Source organism: Typopeltis vanoorti, chromosome 17 (genome assembly GCF_054136105.1).
Source record: "Typopeltis vanoorti isolate ZY-2024b chromosome 17, IOZ_Tvanoo_1.0, whole genome shotgun sequence".
NCBI classification, from domain to species: Eukaryota; Metazoa; Arthropoda; class Arachnida; order Uropygi; family Thelyphonidae; genus Typopeltis; species Typopeltis vanoorti.
In genome coordinates this window covers 70,462,326-70,475,569 of record NC_143565.1, presented here as the reverse complement: position 1 = coordinate 70,475,569, position 13,244 = coordinate 70,462,326, and the positions used below count along the sequence as shown (strand labels likewise).

General features: G+C 37.9%; 1 protein-coding gene across 1 annotated transcript in view; it reads right to left on the bottom strand.

The window, feature by feature from the left end:
* The window catches only part of Spf30 (survival of motor neuron-related-splicing factor 30), an 85,431-nt gene extending 77,090 nt beyond the window's left edge, over positions 1-8,341 (bottom strand). The window contains exon 1 of the mRNA XM_090407722.1: positions 8,201-8,341. Coding sequence (XP_090263848.1) covers positions 8,201-8,257 — 57 coding nt within the window. The 5' untranslated portion in view covers positions 8,258-8,341. The remainder of the gene's footprint in view (positions 1-8,200) is intronic.
* Between the last annotated feature and the right edge of the window lie 4,903 nt (positions 8,342-13,244).

The window sequence follows — 13,244 nt, the reverse complement described above, 5'->3', positions numbered from 1 at the left end:
GGCTAACTTGGCTATGGCTGAGGAAGATCCTTAAGCTCCTCACATCTTCGACAGGAATCGAACCCAGGACACTCCTTCCCCAGGCATATGGTTGCGAAGTGCATAGCCACTAGGCTAACCACATGGACAAACTTTGCACTAAAACAGTGTTACATGCTATGGTCCATGTGTAGAACCAGAAGAGACCTATCCCCCCCCCCCCCCAAACAATATCCTGTACTATCCAACTCTAGACCTGGGGATTCGAGGTCATTCTTTGGTAAGTCCTCCATTCTGCCAGTATGTCCTGCAAGACAGAGTATAGTGGCCTGTTTGGTCTGTCTCAGCACTTCTGTAGTTGAATTGCTAGCTTTCTGTTTGGACACACACTATGTGTGGTGGTGGATGGTTCCTTATCCTCTCACTATTCAACTAATGCTGGGGGTTCCACAAGGTTCTGTCCTCTCACCAACTCTGCTATATATCAATGACCTACTTCAGTTGACCTTGAACCCAATACAGTTTTGCAGATGACTGCACTTCTCCCTTTCATTTGATAAATCTTACTCTACACAACTCACCTCAACCTACAGAACATTATCTACCACCACTGCCCTCAATTCCGATCTCCAAGCCATCCTCCAATGGGATTCAAATAACCTCGTCAATTTCAATGCTAATAAAACCCAGTACTGTCTCATTTCTCATAAAAAACAACCAATTTTTCCCAGTATCATATTTGATAACATCCAAATTTCAGACAATTTGAGATTTCTCTTCTTGGAATTACCCTGACATTAAGCTTCTCCTGGCATTAAACACATCACAACCACTGCATCCTCAGCTTCTAAAAAACTAGGATTTCTCTTTCGCTCAAGACGTTACTTTATCCCTGAACAGCTGTTAACCTTATACAAGTCACAAATCAGCCCAGCTATTGAATACTGCTCTCACATATGGGGGGGTCCCCCTAAAAACTCCCTCAAAATGCTTGACTCAGCACAGAGGAGAGCAATTACTTATTAATAGCCCATCTCTTACCAATTCACTCCTCCCACTTTCGCACAGACGTTTGGTTTCTGTAAAATGTGTATTCTACAAATATTTTTATGGGAAATGTTCATCTGAAATAGTTCCAATAATTCATCTGAAATAGCATCAATAATTCCCCACATTAGTAAGCTCATTGGAACACGTACAGCTGCTGCTCAACATCCCTTCACAGTGCATCTTGAAACCTACAGAGCAAGTTTCTTTTCCTCCTCCTTCATCCTCCAATTGATGTGCTGTGGAACAGTCTTTCCCCTGTTGTGTTTCCCAAGGAATACAATATACAGTCATTTAAATCAAATGTAAACAAGTTCCTCCTTTCCCAACCCACTACCCATACAGTACTAATGTACTATAGGTTGATCAACGAGCCTCTCATGTATGGGCTGGAAAAAAAAAAAAGAAGTATCTTGAAATCAGCCCAAGAGACACAATGGCACAGGTAAATTTTGGAGCAAGTTGCTTTCTCATGATGGAAGCTAGTGAGTGGTCACCCAGCACCCACAGCTTGAACATCAATAATAACTAACTCTTCTCCTCTCTGTACTACAAGGTCAGGCTTCCTTAATTCAATGTCAGTATAGTGGGGTCAGTGCCAGATTAAGGGTCAGGGTGACTAGACACCCACCCAGGGCATCAAAACTAAGACCAGCACTAGGGCCTTAGAGCCTGCACTCCTTCCAAAAATAATGAAAATAGTGATTCGCAAATTTCAAATTCAAAAATGACAGTTTACTTCTGGAAAACATCAATCCACCATTAGAAACTTTACAACTTTTAAAAGCAACAGAGTCTGCCCAGGGCACGAAATTATCTTGGTCTGGAACTAAGTGGGATTCCACTGTGTTATCAAACCTTTTGTTCTTCAACCTATTCTGTATAGCCCTCAGTAATGCATCGTGTTTCGACAAGTACACCATGTGTGTGATAACTGTGCCAAGCAACATGAGCCAAAGTTTCTAAACCCTGAAACTTTTTCTTCCTGAGTTGTATGAGTTTGCAGAAAACTGATATTTGTCCGAATAAAAGTTATACATTCAAAACCAAGCAGGAAGTGAGTTCCATCCCTGATCCACAGATGCTGAGGGAGAACATGTTTAGATTCTTGTAATGCAGTCCCATCGACTGAATAGTGCAACATTAAAGCCTATCTCCTTTGTTCAGGTGAGGCAGTCATATTCAGTGTCCTTCAATCAAGCACCCATCCATCCAGATGTATGTCGATAATCATCCTTAATGCATGAAGTCCTAGAGGTAGCAAGACATACTGTATTTCATGTATACTAATGCCAGGAGTATTAGGAACAAGAAGGAAGAATTTTTGGCCTTGATTGGCTCTTCCTGGCCACAGGTTATTGGCATTAGTGAAACATGGCTGACGGAAGATGATTTAGTTAGTGGGATAGAATGTGTAGGTTATAGTGTGTTTAGGAGGGACAGAGAGAATAATGGGGGGGGGGTGTTATTGATGATAGCTGATGAATGCAGCCAAGGAGAATTGAAGTTGTATCGCAGGATAGTGAAAAGAGCTCATTTGAGGCTATTTGGTGTGAGATTGAGACTGGCAGAATAAAATATACAGTTGGGTGCTGCTATAGACCAGGTGATGGAATAGTTGGTAGAGATAGTATGCATAAACAAATTGATGAAATGAGTGGAAGGAGGGTAATTATTATGGGGGATTTCAACTATGGTAGCATTGATTGGAAGGAAGAGAGGAGAGGACACATGTGAGGAAGGAAATGGATTTTATTCAATTATTAAGGGATAACTATCTGAGACAGCATGTAATTGAAAATACTAGGGGTGTGAGAGTGCTTGACCTGGTAATAGCATCTGAGAATTTGACTGTAATAAATATGACCATGTTGCCACCTATTGGTGAGAGTGACCAATAGGTGGCAACCTATTGGTCCACACCTTTAGCCACCTCTTGACCTAGGAGGTGGCTAAAGGTGTGGAATTTTCGATTAAGACAGGGTATATGTGGAATTACCGTGCTGACAAGTTTGACAAGCTTAGGAGATTGCTTGGATCAGTGCCATGGCATGTACAACTGCAAGGGCTGGATGTCGATAGAGCATGGGAAGTGGTCAAGGAGCATTTACAGGAGATTATGGCTGATTGTATACCTAGGGTCCGAATAGTAAAACAAGTAGGGGTTAAATGGATGAATAACACCATTCAGCCTTGAGCTGCAAAAAAAAGAAACAACTGTGGAGAGAATTTAAAGAAAGAGGTGATCTGCAGTCACACGGACAGTATAAAGTGCAGGCCAGAAGGGTAACGAGTGTCGTAAAAAAAGCAAAAGCAGATTATGAAAGGAAACTAGCCATGCAAGCTAAAGAGAATCCCAAACAGTTCTTTCAATATGCTGCAAGCAAGAAAAAAACTGTACACGGCAAAATGATTTTAAGGAATGATGAGGGTAAGGAGGTCACTGAATCAGTCGATATAGTGGAGTTACTGAGCGAGCACTTTGCAAAAGTATATCATCCAGGTGGTGACATTGAAAAAATGAAGGAACCATTAGTTTATATGGGAATTGTGATGAATGAAGTGGAGGTGAATAGTCTATTACAGAACCTTAATGTGAATACATCTGTGGTATTGGATGGTATACCGGCACGGATCTTGCATGAAGCAGCTAAAGAATTATCAGTGCCCTTGACCATGTTGTTTAATCTGAGTCTCGAGTCTGGTTTAGTCCCAAAGGTGTGGAAAGAGGGAAAATAGTTTCATTACATAAAGGAGGATCCAAGACTACGGTTGCAAATTACCGACAGATCAGCATATCAGGAGTCATTGTCAAGGTCTTGGAGAAAGTAGTCGAGGGAAAAATACAGGAATGAATTGATGAAAATGAGATACTGTACGGGGGACAGCATGGCTTTGTGAAGGATATATCAGGCGTCAGTAACTTGCTCAAGTTTTATAACAAGGTGATGGCTGAACTGGATAAGGGTAATGGGTTTACAGTGATACTGCTGGACCTGGCAAAGGCGTTGGACAGGATACCACATTGAATTCTAATCCGTAAACTACAACATATGGGAATGGATATAGGGTTGATGAGATGGATAGGTGGGTGGTTGATGGAGTGATATCAAAGAATAGTTTATTCAGGAGTAGAGTCCAAAAGACGGCCTGTGACTACTGGTGTGCCACAGGGTTCTGTTCTTGGACCACTGCTGTTTAATTTGTTCATTAACAATATAGGGAAGGATCTAAGAGGGACAGTTCATTTGTTCGCTGATGATGCAAAGTTGGGTAGACCGACAGTGAATGCAAAAGATGTCAAAATCTTGCAGGACGACTTGGACAGATTGCAGTTCTGGGCTAAGGAGAATGGATGTCAATTTAATGTGACAAAATGTAAGTTTATGCATTTTGGGGTGAAAAGATTAGCAGCAGTATACCACATTGGTAGAACTGTACTCCAGGAGATTGATGAGGCCAGGGACTTGGGAGTGTTGGTGGATAGGGAGATGAAGTTTAGGAGGCATATTGCAAAAGTAGCTGAATCAGCTCATCAACTCACTTGGTTGTTGAAAAATACCTTGGTGAGCAGAGACAAGCAAGTTATTGTACCTCTGTACCGAGCCTTGATAAGACCTCATCTCGACTACTGTGCCCAGATTTGGTCACCTAGGTTCCTTCTTGATGGGGAGGAGGTGGAGAGGATCCAGAGGCGAGTGACTAAGATGATAGCGGGTCTATGGAATGAACCATATGAGAACAGGTTGAAGATTTGTGGGTTGCAGAAATTAGTTGATAGGTGGAAAAGGGGAGATATGATTGAGACATTCAAATTGCTAAAGGGTTTCTATAAGATAAATTCAGAGGATATTTTTGAGATCAGGACTGGTGGTGGGAGAACTAGGCGACACCTATGGAAGCTGGGCAAGAGTGTGGTTAGCAGGGGCATTAGAGCAGGGTTATTTACTTTTAGAGTGGTAAATGAGTGGAATAAGCTGCCAGAGTCTGTTGTGGGTGCTATGACAGTGAGTGAGTTCAAGGCAAGATATGATAGATACTGTGAGAATGTCATATAGTTGTGTGGACATGATGTTTAGGGCCTCCCCGTCTAATGGGTGACTCCCTCGATGAGTCTAAGGACTCCCTGGAGTCACCTATAATAATAATAATAATACTTCTGAAGTGAATATAAAAAATTTCTGTGATGTGGGAAGAGTTTTGATTTGGTCTCTGGAGCAGTATCCATGGTTAACTAACATTTAGCCCAACCCAAGTACTAGATGCTTAATACCTTTAATCGGAATTATTATTAAATAAATAAAAAAATCCAACTGCATAAATAACTTGGCATACTCTAGATCAATGAACAAGATGTCGGTGATATCAAACAGAAATAACACATGCAGAGAAATATTATGTGCATTAAGTATATACGTTTGGAAAACAATAATTGCTGTACAAATTGGGAGAAATTTAAAGAATTAAGGTGCTCACGAATGGGCAGGAAAAAGTTTTCAAAATGCTTAATTATCAAATTTACAAAGCTATGAAATCATTCATATTCTAATTTTTTAAAATTAATATCATAAACATTCTTAAACTGGGATACAGCTTATTTATCTCCACTACATAAAATAGTAATATTCTATGACAGATAATGCACTGACTTTTTGCGCCTAATCTACCTTTTTTAAATAACGAAACCTGTGGTGAGTTCATAATTAGAAGAAACACACGTATAAACCACAGTGAAAATTATTTAATTGTAAATATTTCATCCTAAGTATCTTAGGACATCATCAGTACAGTATTTAAACAAAAATTAGGAATAACATACAGTTAGGGCGCATGATTACAATAGAATCTCATGAAAACGTGCATATCGTGCTAAAGTAGTACAAAAAAAAAAACAAAAAAAAAAAAAAACGTTAATTATTTAACACAGTTTTGTATGATAATTTCCCATACTTTAGGAATAGTAAGAATGTCGTTGCGGTTTAGGTTTGGTCTGTGTAGCAGGGCTTCAGAACTTTCTTTGTATAAACGTTCATGTTTAAATAAAGATGTATGTAAAAGTTTAGCCTTTTCCCAATGGATCCTATGGTTTGGATTTTCAATTCCGTGTTGAGAGAGGCCAGATTTCTGCGGTTTAAGAAGACGAATGTGGTCTTGATGTTCCGAGATGCGTTTCTGAACAGACCTACCTGTCTGTCCAAAGTAAGATAATTTGCATGAGCATGGAATCTCATAAACACCAGGTAACATCAAGGGTGAGAATTTGTCCTTAGGAGAAGGTAATAAGTTGTAAATTTGGTTGATAGGTTTGTAAGTAGTGGCAAAATTGTATTTCTTCATAATTTTAGAAAGACGTTCTGAGATGCCTTTAACATAAGGTATGGGAATCCTATGCACTTCTTCCTGTCTGGTTTGATGTATGCAGAAGTGACTGATAATTTTTTGAGTTGTTTTGGGATTATATCCATTTAGGATGGCTGTATTTTTGATAACTTCTAATTGCTGGTTTAAAGATTCTTCAGAGGAGCAGAATTTGTGTGCTCTGGAATCTAGTGATTTAATAATGCCAGATTTCTGAGATGGATGATGAGCAGAAGAATTGTGAATGTAGGCTTGCAAAAGACGGAAGTGGCGATGGAACCGTCTTCTTTTCTTTTGATGTGTAAATCCAAAAAAGAGATACCCTGTGGAGATTCTTTTTCTAACGTAAAGTTGATGCGATGATGAAGAAAGTTAATTTTATCTAGAAACAGTTGTAATTCAGGTTCGGGATGATTCCATACTGCAAATACGTCATCGACATATCTTAGCCAAATTTTTGGTTTGGGTTCAAAAGTGAATCATCCCGAACCTGAATTACAACTGTTTCTAGATAAAATTAACCTTCTTCATCATCGCATCAACTTTACGTTAGAAAAAGAATCTCCACAGGGTATCTCTTTTTTGGATTTACACATCAAAAGAAAAGAAGACGATTCCATCGCCACTTCCGTCTTTCGCAAGCCTACATTCTCAGGTCGCTACATTCACAATTCTTCTGCTCATCATCCATCTCAGAAATCTGGCATTATTAAATCACTAGTTTCCAGAGCACACAAATTCTGCTCCTTTGAAGAATCTTTAAACCAGCAATTAGAAGTTATCAAAAATACAGCCATCCTAAATGGATATAATCCCAAAACAACTCAAAAAATTATCAGTCACTTCTGCATACATCAAACCAGACAGGAAGAAGTGCATAGGATTCCCATACCTTATGTTAAAGGCATCTCAGAACGTCTTTCTAAAATTATGAAGAAATACAATTTTGCCACTACTTACAAACCTATCAACCAAATTTACAACTTATTACCTTCTCCTAAGGACAAATTCTCACCCTTGATGTTACCTGGTGTTTATGAGATTCCATGCTCATGCAAATTATCTTACTTTGGACAGACAGGTAGGTCTGTTCAGAAACGCATCTCGGAACATCAAGACCACATTCGTCTTTTCAATCCGCAGATATCTGGTCTCCCTCAACACGGAGTTGAAAACCCAAACCATGGGATTCATTGGGAAAAGGCTAAACTTTTACATACATCTTTATTTAAACATGAACGTTTATACAAAGAAAGTTCTGAAGCCCTACTACACAGACCAAACCTAAACCGCAATGACGTTCTTACTATTCCTAAAGTATGGGAAATTATCATACAAAACTGTGTTAAATAATTAACGTTTTTTTTTTTTTTTTTTTTTTGTACTACTTTAGCACGATATGCACGTTTTCATGAGATTCTATTGTAATCATGCGCCCTAACTGTATGTTATTCCTAATTTTTGTTTAAATACTGTACTGATGATGTCCTAAGATACTTAGGATGAAATATTTACAATTAAATAATTTTCACTGTGGTCTATACGTGTGTTTCTTCTAATTAATTTACCTTTATTAATGTTGATATTCTGGCATGGCCAATAAATATCAATTCTAAACATTACTGAAGTTTATTTTTCATAAAATCTGGAAAGGTGCATTTAATGAGCCCATTAAAATAATCGTAATGAGAAAAACAAACTACAAAATTAGCGACAGACAAAAAATAAATACATATATACACATATAGCACATGATCGTTAAGCGTATATTCAAAAATCTTTGAAACTAATGAGTTAAAAAAAAAAAAAGCATTACCTGCTGTAACTGTATTTTGTAATTCTGCAAATTATTAGCAATATCTGCTTCTGCCATCTCAAATGAATAACGTAAAATTTTACAACAGATCGCCTTTCACATTCGAAGAGTGTAAATAACATAAGTTATTTAACAATAAGTCCTATAGAGTGCGCAATCAACGTTGCCATAACAAAAATCTGATATAATGATATATTTTCATATATATTTTCGTATATCAGAAGGAGTTTTTTTTTTTTTTTTTTCTCCCGAAAACTTTGCATCCCACAAAACAGTTAAACTGGCCCCGCAAACACATACAAATGCAAGATGAAAGTGAGATTTATACAGTTTGCTGAGAGATAATTACATGAAACAACATGTTATAGAGGGGATAGGGGACTTGAGCGTGTTGAATCTGATAATAGCATCAGAAGCAGGGCCGTACTTACTCTTTTCCCGAGTAAAGAGGCACGAGGAGCCAGGGTGCTCTGGGCCCCTATCATTGTTTGGAGCCTTTAAATTGGTTCTGTTTTTTTGGGAACCCCAGCTCGAGTCTGTGCATAAGTACGGCCTTGATCAGAAGATATCCATAACCAAGTTACCAAGCTTGTGGAATTTTCTGCCAAGAAGGGGTTTATGTTCAACGATAAGACTGGTGATTATGAGCAACTCAGGAGACATCTTAGAACAGTGACATGGCTTGAGACGCTACAAGGAAACAGTCAGTCGTGCATGACAAGTGATCAGAGCTTGCTTGAGAGTATAGCACGCCCACCGTTTGTAGATTTCTGCTTGGCCTTTTGTCAAGAATAGTCGATTCATGCTGAAGGAAAGAAAGAAAAGAACGATGTACGAATTAATCTCCAACATGCGAAATCACGTCTTGTCTGTCGCTGTTCTAGTAGTAGCTTAATTTTTGTTGTCGCTTTTTTGCATTTTTTTTTAAATTATTCATTTGTATGATGAATCCAGTACAGTCAACAAGTTCTGTTGTTAAACATTTCAGTAGCTCTTGCAAAAGAATATTGAATAATGTGCTGATAGTTTGCGAAAAAGAATCGTTAAAGGTCAGTCTCCTCGTTCCCCTTTCTCAAGTCATAAAACGTGCAAGTGCAATTGCGGGCGTATCGGGGTCAACTGTTAAAAGAATTCGTAGGGAATCAAAAGGTGAAGGTAAGCCAAAATTTAAATCTCCTGAAAAAAGCGCCAGAGAAAGAAAACCATCGAAACCGTAGCTTTAAATGATTTTGATATTGACGTTATAAGAAGAATTATTCACGAATTTTACGTGGTCGAGAAAACAGTGGCAGCTGTTCTGAAATTGATTCCTATGCTTAAAGAAAAAAATAATTTTCCTTGGAAAAGAGAAACTTTAAGGAAAATACTTCATGAAATTGGATTTTGTTTTAAAAAGTCCCAGAATAAAAGGAAATTTATCATCGAGCGAAGTGACATTGTTTTATTTAGAACGCAGTATTTGAGAGAATATGACGTTTCAGGGAGTAGAAAAGACCGATTGTGTGTCTAGATGAAACTTGGATTAATAGTAATTTAACTTATGGAAAATGTTGGCAGTCTAAAGAAGAATGTGGAGTGCTACAAACCTGAAATGCCTCGCGGCGCATAATAATTTTCTGTGGGGGTGGAGAAATGGTTTTTTTTTACCGAATTCAAATTTACTATACAAAGTCAATTCAACTACTGGAGATTACCATGGGCAAATGAATTCTACCATCTTCGAAAAGTGGGCAGAAGAAAAACTGATTAAAAACCTTCCTAAAAATGCTATTGTTATAATTATAAAATTATAACAATAGACCAATTACAGAGAGCCAATCCATAAGAACTTGCTTCTTATGAGACCAATTTTCCAAATTGGTCTAATAAGAAGCAAGTTCTTATAGATTGTCTCTCTGCAAATAACATTTCTCATTCCCCAGATATGAGAAAAATTGAATTGCTTAATTTGGTCAAAAGAAACTCGCTCACAACTAAACCATTTAAATTCGACACGATGCTCAAAGAGCAAGGATTTCTAGCTTTGCGGCTTCCACCACATCATTGTGATATTAATGCTATTGAGTATGCTTGGGCAGAAGTGAAAAGTTTCATTCACCATCGCAACGTAATTGGGGATATTGACATGTCCAAACTTTTTAAGCTTTCAGAACAGGCGACTGAAAGTATTACTGTTCAAAACTGGGGAAAATATTGCTCTCATGTCACCTCATTGGAAAATATGTATTGAGACAGAATTATCGGAAAATTATGCGAACCTTTGGTGATCAGTTTAAGTGAAAGTAATGGCGATTCGAACACCGATTCAGATGACTATGAAGATTAAAAGATTTGATAATGGTATTTTCTTCCTACTTTTTTTTTTGTATGGGCTTGTTAAAAGAGTCGCAACAAGTCATAAATAATTAATCGGTTTAGGACATTAAAGTGTCTCAGTTCTCTCAACTGTAGGTTTAGAATAGCTAAGTTTATTTGAAAAATATTTCTGTTTTTCTGTATAATTATTTTTATTTTATAGAAAACTTTCTTAAAAATACATTTTCGTTAAATTTTTGTATTATGCTATACCTTTTTTTTTAAAATTTTGTTAATACTCTACGTACATTTTTCCAACTGTTATACAAGCAAAATAGTTACACTTTAAAAACTACAATGTTCGTAAAAGAAAATCTAAATTTTCCGACCTGTAATGATAAACAAACTCATCGCAGAAGACGGATTATTACCCTATTATTGGAATGGATTCTCCTTTTTGGGACATGCTCAGAAGTGTCGAAGGGTCTCAATCTGTCGGGAACTATAGCAGTATCAACCTGCATACCCAAGATCAGGAGAATAACCCAGGGTGGAATTAAGTGGATGAGTAGGGATATAAAGCAAGAACTACAGAAGAAGAAAACATTGTGGAGGAAATATAAAGAAAATAGTGATCAGTATGCTCGTGAGCAGTGCAAAGTGCAAGAAATAAGGGTGACTAGTGGTAAGAAAGGCCAGATCAGACTATGAGAGAGAATTAGCTAAACAGCTCGGAAGAGTTTTTTCGTTTCGGGTTTATTTACTTTGGCCTGTTTAGCTATTTTACCAAGTAAGAGGAAAATGACTATGGTAGGGTGACTTTAAACAATATTCATGGTAGGAAGACGACTGAACCAAACGAAATAATGAGTTGCTCGACTTTTCCAAGGCATTTTACACAATATGCGACATAAAAAACTATTACAAAAGCTTGAGCAAATGGGAATAGATATGAGGCTGGTAACATTGATAAGGGAGTGGTTGATGGACAGACACCAGAGAGTAGTATATGGTAGAGGGGAATCTAGGAGATTCCACTGATGGAAAACTGGGGAGAGGAACAGTTGAAAGGTGATGTAGATATCCTTCCGGACGATTTAAATAAATTGTCATTGTGGGCAAAGGATAATGATTGTCAATTTAATGTTGCAAAATGTAAGGTTATGCACTTCCGCTTGAAAAGGTTGCATATGGTTTAACATATTGATGGTATTGGCTTGCAGGAAATTGATGAGGCTAGCGACTTGGGGATAATGGTGTACAAAGAGTGAAAGTTCAGAGGGCATATTGTAGATGTTGGTAATATCTCAAAATAGATCAACAAATTACTTGTGTGTTGAAAAAACACTTAACAAGTAAAGATAAGGAGTCATTATCACTCTTTATAAGGCTATGGTTTGGCCACAGATTTGATCATCTGGGTTTCTTAGAGACCAGGACGTGATTGAGAGGATTCAGAGACGAGTGACCAAGATGACGACACTTCTGTGGAATATTCCATACGAGGATAGGTTGAAGGTTTGTGGATTGCAAAATTTAGTTGATACACAGAAAATAGAGGAAATGAAAGAAACCTTTAAGATATTAAAGGCATATCATAAAATTGATGCAAGTTAAATTTTTCAATATATGACAAATAGTCAGAGAACTAAGGCCATCCGTGGAATTTGCGTAAGAGTGTGGTTAGTAAGGGTATGCGGACCAAATTTTTTTTGCATGGAGAGGGGTGAGTCAGTGGAACGAATGCCAAAATTGGTTGTAAATTCCTTGACGGTGAATGGATTGAAGGAGAGGTATGGTAGGATTTGTGTGTATAATTTGGGTCTACTGCAAATACCACTTCCACAAAAATATGTTTTGGAAGCATTGAGAGACACACAGAGAGAGATTTGTGTTTTGTAATTGATTCTGAAGGTTGAAGCAGCAAAAGAGAAGAGTGAGAGAGTTACGATCGTGAGTCCACTGCTTACGTATGACAGAATAGTGCAGAGAAGGAGGGCTATAATAGCCAATGACTCGTTGCGTAGGTTATGCAGGAGGAATAATGAGAGTTTGTGGATGTGTGGAGTGATTTTTTACTGGCGAAATGATTTACACAAGAAAGGATGGTTTGCATCTGAATGGATTCGGTGTTCAGAGCCTGGAAAAATTGTTACTGAAATTGAAAGTGGATATGGAAAATCAGGGAAACTAGAAGTCAAGGGAGAGAAGCTATTGAGTGAATATGCAGATATTAGTGATACAGTTGAATGTAGGAATGTGCATAAAATGTCTAAGTTTGTATCACTGTTAACAAACTAGAATGGGATAGTTAGTTTAAAGAGTTAGGACGGCAATGGGCCTAATAGGCTTTTGTTTTTTTGAATTTTTGGCATTGGTTAGTTCATCCTAGCCAAACGTTATTGGGCTTAATGACTATGGCTGACAGCAGATAATAGTTAGCCGGATAGAATGTGAAGGGTATAGTGTGTTCAGGGAGGATACATAGAAAAGAATGTGGGGAGGAGTGTTACTGATGAGAGCAGATAAACTACAAAATGGAGTAAGTTAAACTGCAGACCAGAGAAAATAGCACATTTCAGGCTATCTTGTATGAGACAGAAGCTCGCAGAACAAAATATACATTTGGATTCTTCTATAGACGAGGGAATAGGAAAGATTATGAGGCTAGTGTGCATTGGCAAATAAACTCAGTGATAGAGGGTGGGTAATTATTACAGGAATTTCAACTCTGGGAACAGACTGGAAG